This window comes from Labeo rohita, chromosome 1 (assembly GCF_022985175.1).
Source record: "Labeo rohita strain BAU-BD-2019 chromosome 1, IGBB_LRoh.1.0, whole genome shotgun sequence".
NCBI lineage: Eukaryota > Metazoa > Chordata > Actinopteri > Cypriniformes > Cyprinidae > Labeo > Labeo rohita.
In genome coordinates this window covers 3,236,864-3,247,711 of record NC_066869.1, presented here as the reverse complement: position 1 = coordinate 3,247,711, position 10,848 = coordinate 3,236,864, and the positions used below count along the sequence as shown (strand labels likewise).

The following is a 10,848-nucleotide window of genomic DNA, read 5'->3' as shown; positions in this document are numbered from 1 at the left end:
TATGAAATCCATCAGCATGAAGATCAAAGAAGTGCTTTAAACCTTTGCAGAAATATTACAACATTTCTCAGAAGCAGACAACAAATCAAATCAAGTGGCTTTCCTTTCTTCTGTTGTGTTGCTAAATCTTTATATAAGGTGGTTTTCCATCTGGCTTTTGAGTCACTTCTTTTAATTTACTAATGAAATGAATCAGTTCATACATTTTCAAATAAATCTATTGCATTGAACTCATTGTGTCTGTGCAGATTATATTAAACCATCAGCTTTGTACAAACCACATCTTATCTCCTTATCTCTGCATGAGGAAGCGTGCATGATTTAGAGGCTGAAAGAAAAAAAAAGTGGCAGAGATGGGGAAGTTCAAGGGTCATTCCATGAAATTTGTGTATTTTCCACTTGGAAACATTAAATAATAATGATAATAATAATAATAATAATGTTTAATCAACATTTGTTTTAAATATCCATGAAATGAAGAGACCTTAAAATGACAAGAAATTGTATTGTGCCTTCTCAGGCTATGTATTATTTCATGACTATTCTTCTACCTCTTTTTTTTTTTCAACCCTGTTACTATATAGAGTTTAATTAGAACTATGTGATAGTTTTCACATATATGAGTAGCATTTTAGTTTAGCCTCTATATATTAGAGGTCACGTTAACCGAAAATTGTCCGTCATTGATGGAATTTTTTTATCGTTGACGGAAAGATCTGAAAGCCAAAATGAGAATCTATTAAAATCAAGAAATCTTTTTGTTTTGTTTTGTTTTGTTTTGTTTACCGAGCCCTAGTCTAGTCTAGTGCAAAGTCTAGCGCAACCTCTGATATATATGTGGCCCTGGATCACAAAAGCAGTCATAAGGGTCAATTTTTCAAATTGAGATTTATACATCATCTGAAAGCTGAATAAATAAGCTTTCCATTGATGCGTGGTTTGTTAGGATAGGATATACAATATTTGTTTGAGGTACAACTAGTTGAAAATCTGGAATCTGATGGTGCAAAAAAAAAAAAATTGAGAAAATCGCCTTTAAAGTTGTCCAAATAAAGTTCTTAACATTGCATATTACTAATCCAAAATTAAGTTTTCATATATTTACAGTAGGGATTTTACAAAATATCTTCATGGAACATGATCTTTATTTAATTTCCTAATGATTTTTGCCATAAAAGAAAAATTAATAATTTTGACCCATACAATGTGTTTTTGGCTAATGCTACTAGATGATGAAGAACTAATTTTGGAGGAAAAAAAAAAACATTTTTACAAGGGAGATATTAAAAAAGAGCTTTGTCCAAAATAAAATATAATTAACATTAACAGCTGAAAGGCTGTATCAAATATAATTTTTACAATTTTTATTCAATTAATGACAGTAACAGGATTGACGTCATAGCAGGACTGACCAGAGTAACAGGGATGACAGAAAACACATTCTTACATAGTTGTAGTAGTTGTCAAATCACTCTTATTTATTTAGCGCTTTATACAATACAGATTATGTCAAAGCAGCTTTACAATGTTAAACAGGAAAACAGTGTTGAAAATGTAGGAGGACAATAGAAACAGCCAATTTTTCCATTTTTGTCAGTTCATTGTTGATTTAGCACATTACATTGGTAAGAGATCTAATGTTTTAAGGGTATAATTAGATCATGCACCCATCTGTTTGTCTGTGTGACAGATGATTTTTAATAAAAGGGTGACAACTAATTACTCTAGTTACTCTGGAAAGTAACAAGGCTAACAGTGGCAGGTTTGACAATTCCAAACAAATTTGCTAATTGCTAGCTCATACAACCAGCACAGTTAAACTTAATTTTTTTTTCTTTTAATATCAGTAGGCTCTCATTTAAATTAATAAAAAATTCAAATGTAATATGCTTAAAGGACAGAACTATGGCACATATGCCACATGAACAGTCCTTTTCCATTAGACATTTTTGTTAAACATTAAAAAACCTCATTTGCAACTGTGAATGTCAGATCAAGACTGTAGTACTTAAGTTGTCCACTGGATAAGAAATGTTCTACTTGGTATGTTTCACCATTTTACACCAGTGTTAATGGTTGAATATTTTATTTTCTTTCTGAAGTCAGCTATATCACCAGTGGGTATACAAGGCATTTAAATATATAGAGGCCATGGATTTAAAAAAAAAAAAAAAAAAAAAACATTAACATTAACATATATCATCGAATAGTGCATAAATGCTGTAAATTAATCACTCAAATCACTCATGTCTTTGTGTTTAACCACTACTTGTTTGAAACCAGTAAACAAACCACTGCTAGAGAAAACACACATTTAGAGTCAACCCTTGTACTTACTTGTTACATGAAATCAAAAATCAGTTTTGGTCAGTGTAATTCTTTAATCATTCTCTGCACTGTTTCTTTCTGTAGATGGTGAATTCTGTAGAAGGTGCAAAGTGCAGGTATGATAAGAAAAAGTGGCTGAAATTGTGTATGTATTGTACACATTTTTTAATGAATATGTCATAAAAACATTGGCAGCACCCCTTCTTGCCAGTGTTGGCAAGTAAGTACAATGATTATGTTCCCAAAATAAAAATGTTGCTGGTCATTAGTCATTCACCTTCCACATATAGCCATGACATCTTTAAAAAGCTGCCACTTAAGAGTTTAGTGCTTGGAATTGCTCATATAGAACCCTTTAAATCATTGTTATAAAATAGATCCTTGAGCATTAGCTGAAGTTCATTGGGCCATGAAAAACACCACCCTGAACAACAGGGGCCTTTACAGTTCCTCCACTGGTGGAGTTTATGGTCACTGTAATTCCTGGAGATGAAGCTGCTGCACCAGATGAAGCTCCACCTTCAGCAGAAACGTCCTCTGGAACTGATGGAGACATTGAGAAAAACTTAAAATGCATAATAGTTTAGATAAAAAAAATTATAGACATAGATAAACAAGTGTAAAAAAAAATACCTTCCTGAAGATTTCTCTTCAGCTGATCAGCAAGATCATTTTGCTTAATTTTGCGTAGCACTCTGACTGCAATCTTCCCGGCATCTGAACTGCTATACTCCTGCACTATAAGATTCACAACATCATTGCGATTAGCGTTCTCCAGCTTTCCACAAGGAATAGAGTTGCCTTGTGTCCCAGCATTTGACAGGTGGTATTTGAATTCACTGAACTCTGCTTCCAGTAGCTCTGCATCAAGGATCACTAGGTTCACTGTAAAAAAAATAAAAATAATTAAAAAAAAAAAAAAAAAAAACGGTAATTTAACTTAACTTTAATTCTTTGAGTTATTTCTTTGAGTTATATATTTTTGATATTCTTTGATCATTTGCACTCATTTGAGTTTACTTAATACTTATTAAGCATTACAAACTTTTACATTTTAGAATAACTAATAGTAAATAACCTAATCTGACTTATGTTCTTAGTTAAACAAAACAAATAATTTATGTCAATTATAAATAATTGTTTTATTTCTACCAAAAATAAGTGATCTAATGTCAGCCAATGAAACCTATCAAGCTTGCGGTGTTAGTAAAAAAGTTAAATCATAATCAAGGACCCCTTTAAGTACCCCAGTAATTTTAAAATATATATTTTAGGGCTATCAAACGATTAATCGGGATTAATCGCATACAAAATAAAAGTTTGCCTAATATATGTGTGTGTACTGTGTGTAATTATTATTTATATATAAATACAAACATGTTCATGCATATTTAGGAAACATATCCAGTATTTCAGTACTTACATTCAGGAGGTTGGCCTAAGCTGTTCCTCCGCATCTTCCCTGTGAGTTTAATTTGATCTATGAAAGGCAAAAATCAAAGGATTAAAACTTGCTCTGTGCTCTAGAATGTCCAGTTTCTCTCTTTCTGCTCCTGTCCCCAAAATTTTCTTGTTGTTCTGTTACTTTTTAAAACACAAAACACAAAATGTTATTTTACAAATGTTGTTTTTTTTTTTTTTCTTTGCACACATAACATGAGATTCTTTTTTTCCCCACTATATAGTAAAAAACCCTAATCAACTTAGTGGTCTTCTACACTCTACTTAAATGTTTAAGTTCACTTGATTTGCCTCTTGATGAGACTGTTCAGTCAAACTACTACATGATGACTACATCATGAACAATAAATAACTAACATTATCTGATTAGATTTTCTACTGCATTTTGATTTCAAAAAACAAACTTAAATCACCCAGAAGAAATCTAACACTTAGAAAATCAAGGGTCAAGAGCAAATGATCTCTTTCACAGTGATATCAAACTTTACCAACTTCTATATTTCCCTCAAACATTAACATATAAACCTCTGTTAAGTCTCAACAAGAACATTTGCTTGAATGAAGTCATACTGGTAAGTGAAGATGAGATCTCTTTTGTTTTTTGTTTGTTTTTTTGTTTTTGTTTTTTTACAGACAAAATGAAGAGAGACCTGCCTTTGTAATTATCTACCAATCAGTGCATTAGTTCTCCTGTTGCCAGGCAGAATTGCTTGCACAGCCAACCACATTAAGTAAAGACCAGAGTGAGCTGTTGACAATGCTTGAAGTCTTAAGTTTACATATTTTGTTGGTAAACAAGTTACACAAACTTAAGTTTATTTGATTTATGGGTCCAAAACATAATATTTTGGGTAATGTTCAGTCAAGATTACTTAAATATGTAAGTACAGACAAGATTTTGGTTTACAGTGTGTTCATATAATTTATTTTAAATAAGAGAGATAGAATTTATTTTATATTATGTTCATGAGAGAGATTAATGACATGTGGCAGAAACAGCAAGGAAGAGGTTATAAAAACTAGACTGAGGTTGGGTCATACTGGACTGAATTTGTCATTGGCTCTAATAAGAATTTGTGGAAATGATTTATTGTGCAGTTAAAGGAATGGTAAAACGTCATATTTGATTGTAGAAGATATATACAGGAGAGAAGGGAGTTGATCAAGTATTTAAATAACAATAGACAAAGATAAAGAGTTGGAATATCTATTTGGAATAGACGTTAATAGGAACTGCTTAGGATATAAGGTGTTAATACAATGGGGTAAACACATTAAGACATAGGTTATATTACATTAAACTGCAGAATAGGTGGTGGCATAGTGCTTTTGACATCAGCCCATCATTTAAACAAAAGAAAAATATTAATGACCACTATAGCAGTATCCTGCCTGAATGTTTACACTGTAAATTTGCACAATATGCTATCGCAAAATGTCAGAATGTCATAATCCTCCTGTTTGTAACAGTATTTGATGTTCTATTATACAATAGCCTATGTAGTAGACTTGAAATGTGTCTCAGGGGACATGTTCTGTCTTGTTTACCTGACAAGTTAGACACATACATTACTAAGAAACATGAGGTAGACTTGCAGTGTAGTAGTGCAATCACTTGTATTTATATTGTTTGTTTTATGTTAAGTTCCTACTGTGCCTTTTACCATGTTCCTTATACTAATGAGTATCAATACTGTTTATTAGATCTTTATTTGTGCATTTGTTAGTTTATTTATCTTTGTATACTGTTTTATATTTACAGAACCACACACAAATTTGCACAATAAATCATGAAGCACTGTAACGTGGACGCTGAGGCGGAAGTTGAAACCATATGCGGAAGTTTATTAACACAAAGCAGAGTACACTAAAGCAGGCAGAGGGTCAATACCGGAAAGCAGTCCAATAACATACAACACAAACGAGATCCAAGCAGCAGAGAGTTTACACAGGCAGTGGGTCAAATATCAAGTATTCAGTCCAATCCAGCAAACGTAACAACAGGGGTAATCCAGAGAGCGATAGTCATGAGGCATATACGGGGTCAAACCTTGAAAGCAGTCCACACAGGCAAACAATCCAAACAAGGGTGATCCGTAAACTCAGTAATCCAGAGACAAAGCAAAACAGCAACAGGTAATCCAACAGAGTAATGTACAACGCTCGGTAAGGCAGGTTACACTGACAATACTTCACAAATGTGTGAGCACATGGTGAGTCCTTAAATACTGCCAAACAGGAAGTAGCAGTAGAAGCAGCAGAGGGAGCATGCAGGCAGTCCTGGGGTGAGGGCTCCCTCTGCTGGCTTGGCGTTACAAGCACATCCCTGGTGTCCAAAAACGACAATTTAAGTTTACACAATCTCACTAATTTGATCCAGGTTCAGTTAGTCAAGATAATTTGATGCGCATGCTTATTTTTTAGCAGCCCTCAATGTCGATCATGGATCAAATTGATCCACCATGACAAACAATGAATATATTTGTGCGGTTTAATGAATCAGAGACGTTGTGTTTTCCTCAGGTCACCCATATCTGATCTGCTGCCTTAGAGGGTTTTTATTTATTTATTTATTTAACTGTAAAAATGAGCCCTGAAGAGTAGGTGAAATGTTTTGCACACACACACTTTGTGTAATTAGGCTCAAAAAAGTTACTGAGACCTTGTGACAACTAACACATGTCCATACTAAATGAAGTAATGTTGTACTTACAAAAGGTTACTTGTAAAGTTGTAGTCTTCACTTTCTTGTTTTGAACAGTTTCACTTTCACACTTTTTTTTTTTTTTTTTTTTTTTTTTTTTTGGAGATGAAATACACCAGCTCAGTGTGTGTTATGTTGTTTCCCCCATTTATTAAAATTAACAACAGAACAGAGAAAAAAAGAGTTGTATTATGATATATGAAATTGAGCTGTTGTTGTTAACCAAGCATTAATAATATATGTTAGGCTTTTTTTTTTTTTTAGCTTAAAATATTTATTGTTACATGGATGTTCATTTTGTCTTTAAAGTTCTATACAGTGTTAGTGGTTATCTGAAGTTGCCTGAAAGTTGCCTGAAAAGTATATATGAATATATATATATATATATATAGAGAGAGAGAGAGAGAGAGAGAGAGAGAGAGATCACAAAAGACGTGTTAGGTAGCACAGGTATATTTGTAGCAATAGCCAAAAATATATTCTATAGGTCAAAATTATTGATTTTTCTTTTATGCCAAAAATCATTAGGATATTAAGTAAAGATCATGTTCCATGAAGATATTTTCTAAATTTCCTACTGTAAATATATCAATACTTATTTTTTGATTAGTAATATGCATGGTTAAAAACTTCATTTGGACAACTTTAAAGGCGATTTTCTCAATATTTAGATTTTTTTGTATCAATTTCAAGATTTTCAAATTACTGTATCTTGGCCAAATATTGTCCGATCCTAACAAATCACTCACTACTCTGGACTGAATCACTTTAGTAGCCCAAATAAGGATGAATATAAATTTAATTTATATAAATAGATATGTCTGCTTAAAAGAATGAAGGATGTTGGATGCAGGTTGTTAAATGTAAAGAAAGCATATCATATAAGCATTGGTATTTCATGGAAAAGAGGATCATGTTCTTGTTTCTTTATGAGAAATATTTTATTTAATTTTGAGATAAAGACATGTTATGTGTCACAGCAGTTAAATCTGTCTGTATATTTTCAAATAATTCATATTACCAATTTAATAGATGTTTTCTACAGGAATATATAAGTTTGGAAATGCATTGGAAACAATTAGATTTTGGTTAACTAGATCTGTAAATTTTGTTGACAAAAACTAGACTAAGACTAAAACATTTCAAATGACTAAAATATGACTAAAACTAAATGGCATTTTAGTCCAAAGACTATCACTAAAACAAAATCAGAATTTGCCGTCAAAATTAACAGTGCTGTAAACATAATACGTATTTAAAAATATAATGTTTCCGAATACCTCATTTACTTCAGTAAATACTTCACTTTAGTTTCGCTGTGTTCGAGTCTTTAAATCATTGATATAAAATAGATAGATCCTTGAGCATTAGCTGAAGTTCATTGGGCCATGAAAAACACCACCATGAAGAACAGGGGCCTTTACAACTCCTCCACTTTCGGACTTTATGGTCACTGTAACTCCTGCAGTGGAAGCTGCTGCACCAGATGAAGCTCCACCTTCAGCAGAAACATCCTCTACTGATGGAGACAAAGAGATAAACTCAAAATTCGTAAGAGTTTAGATTAAAAAAAACTCATAGACATAGATAAACAAATGTCAAAAAAAATACCTTCCTGAAGTTTTCTCTTCAGCTGATCAGCAAGATCATTTTGGTTAATTTTGCGTAGCACTCTGACTGCAATCGTCCCGGCGTCTGAACTCTTGTAGTGCTGCACGATGAGATCCACAACATCATGGCGATTAGCGTTCTCCAGCTTTCCACGAGAAATAGAGTTGTCTTTTGTCCCACTATTTGACAGGTGCCACTTGAATTCTTTGAACTCTGCTTCCAGTAGCTCAGAAAGTGCATCAAGAATCACTGCAGCCATTTAGTTTCACTATAGGGAAAATGCAACAATACAAAAAGACTCAGCTGGGTGAGTGGACATAATCTGCACAGTTTTAATTGTTTTTGTGGTCCTATCAGGGGGATCAGCATGTTGTCATTTCATTTATAAACCTTGTTGAATAAGAATAGGGACAATAGGCAAAATAAGGGACACCCATTTACTCCCCATTCACACTGATTATTTCAACACCTGACAACTCAACAATATAACAGAACAAGTTACTCAAGTAAATGTAAAAAATATCTGTAGTTTATCAGAATGTTTTTTCTTTGGAAAACCTTCACATCACCTACATTCCAAAGCATAATACTGTACTTTACTGCACTATTAATATTATTTTTTAATATTTATAAAGTACACACTCTTGAAAAGTACTTTTAAAGCACTTCACTACCGTCCGCCTCTGTCCAGGACATGTCTGTGTGCTTTCAGCAGTCATTCGGTCTGGAACTGTTTATCACTTTTTACACAGTTCTGCAGAGGCTACCTGGATGGGATTAATGTTTTTTTAATCAGGACTACATTTTAAATATCTGTCCCATTTTTAACTAAATTAACTTGTAACACTGTATAATTTAACAAATTAATTAGAATAATGAGATCATTAAACAGTTCGTTAAAGAAATAAAGTAATCAGAATTGAGTAAATAGTGTGAGAAAAATTATAAAATCGAGTTAAAATGTATGAATGTCAGCTGATTGACATCGCTGTAACCGTCCAATCACTTTAAGTCTACGTAGAAGTCCCGCCATTGTGGCATTTTCTTCTCCGTGTGAGATTTAGGAGACAAACAGCAGCATAAGGTTGAGTATGAGTTAAAAGAAAATTAAAGCAATCAAACAGAATAAAATCCATGTATGCGTGTGTTTCTCTGGATTTTGGTAAGCACATATTTTATGATGTGAAAATTAATGGTTGTATTGTTAGTAGGTGTGTACTAATATTCCAGTGAGAGAAAATACAAGTTTTATAGCAGTGTGATACTGATGAGTTTTGGTGTGTTATAAGTTAAAATAAGTCCGTTGTTTAAACACTAAAGTGTATATGAGTCCCATATGTTCATATTGTATGATGATGATAATGAGTTGTGTTTATTATTATTATTATTATTGTTGTTGTTGTTGTTGTTGTTGTTTTTTTAGCGTAATGTCGCTACTTTGTTTATTTGGTCATTTGGATGAGTGTCGAATTACAGTGAAATGTCACTGTTTAGCATTCTGACAATAATTAGCTGTACTGCTATTGAACTAGAACAGTGAATTTGATGTGTTTGTTAACTTATTGCCTGTATATATGCAGACTTTTTTTTTTTTTTCCATATTGGCATTTCAATTAGAAGATGATGCAAGATGGCGAGCCAACCCGTGCAAGACGAATGCCGTGAAGCAGTAAAACTAACCGGGATAAGACATTTCTGATTATCTGCTAGTTTTTGCGTTAACGGAACACTTTTCTTCTAAAGACTGCTCCAATAAAATCTTTGAAGACAAAGCTATGTCTGAGTTACTTTTGCATTGAAAGTGTTGAACCAAATGTTTTTAACTGAATTTACCAAACTGACTGTTTATTCAGTGAAATCGTTATTTTTGATGTTCTTAATCAAATATGTCAAGAATGGCAACCCTAAACTGTGCATGACAGATCAAGACTGTAATACTAGAGTCGTCCACTAGAGTTCAAGACATGTAATATTTAATTGCTGCATGTTTCATGTTGCATCGAGGTGCTTAAATTGCCTGAATTATTTTTTAGTTTCCTTTTGAACTGGTGTGTATTTTGCAAACTGTACTACAAATCAGCAGAGATTTATAATATGTAGAAAGATATATAGCAGCGTAGTCACCAACAATCTGAGCTATGGGTGCTTGGACCCCAGTGACTACAACTGCCTTTTAGTTTGTTTTTATGTGTAAAAACGAGCATTGAAGAGTGAGGTGAAATCCTTTGCACATATTTGAATGACTCACACCTCATTTACAGATCAAATACATATTTGTCAAAATACAGAACGTGGTTTGTTTGTCGGTTTCAAATGTGTAGTGCTAAGACGAAAGTCTACCTTTCATTTGAAAACTACATCACTATGAAAACACGCACAAACACACACTTCATGTGTAATTAGACTTAAAGAAGTTACTGAAACCTTGTAACAACTAACGTATATCCAAGGACTTGTTAAAAGAAGTTAAAGCTGTACTTACAGAGCCGATCGTGAAGTTAGAGTCTTCGCTTCCTGTTTACTCGCCACGGTTGGTTTCACTTTTGCACTTTTTTTCCCCCCCTGTAGATGAAAACAATGCCCCCAGCTCAGTCTGCGTAATGCTTTTGTCCCATTTCTTGGGACAAAAGCATTATATGTTGATGTCAGATACATTTTTAATAATTAAGAGATGCGTAATATTTGTGCTTTTAAAGAGGTAATGAAGTAACACCTAGGACCAGTGAAACAAGTTAGTGAGAACT

General features: G+C 33.1%; 2 protein-coding genes across 2 annotated transcripts; both read right to left on the bottom strand.

Annotated features, from left to right (window-relative positions):
- Positions 1–1,468: 1,468 nt before the first annotated feature.
- LOC127172651 (caspase b-like) lies at positions 1,469–6,538 on the bottom strand. The gene is made up of 4 exons (XM_051122020.1): positions 6,503–6,538; positions 3,752–3,808; positions 2,962–3,213; positions 1,469–2,871 (listed from the first exon to the last, which is right to left on the bottom strand). The coding sequence occupies exons 2-4, from the start codon at positions 3,783–3,785 to the stop codon at positions 2,717–2,719; spliced, it is 441 nt and encodes a 146-aa protein (XP_050977977.1). The 5' UTR covers positions 3,786–3,808; positions 6,503–6,538; the 3' UTR covers positions 1,469–2,716.
- A 1,284-nt stretch (positions 6,539–7,822) lies between these two features.
- si:ch211-114l13.9 (uncharacterized protein LOC796649 homolog) lies at positions 7,823–10,829 on the bottom strand. The gene is made up of 3 exons (XM_051120099.1): positions 10,587–10,829; positions 8,105–8,372; positions 7,823–8,012 (listed from the first exon to the last, which is right to left on the bottom strand). Exons 2-3 carry the CDS (start codon positions 8,361–8,363, stop codon positions 7,861–7,863), a joined length of 411 nt encoding a protein of 136 aa, XP_050976056.1. The 5' UTR covers positions 8,364–8,372; positions 10,587–10,829; the 3' UTR covers positions 7,823–7,860.
- Between the last annotated feature and the right edge of the window lie 19 nt (positions 10,830–10,848).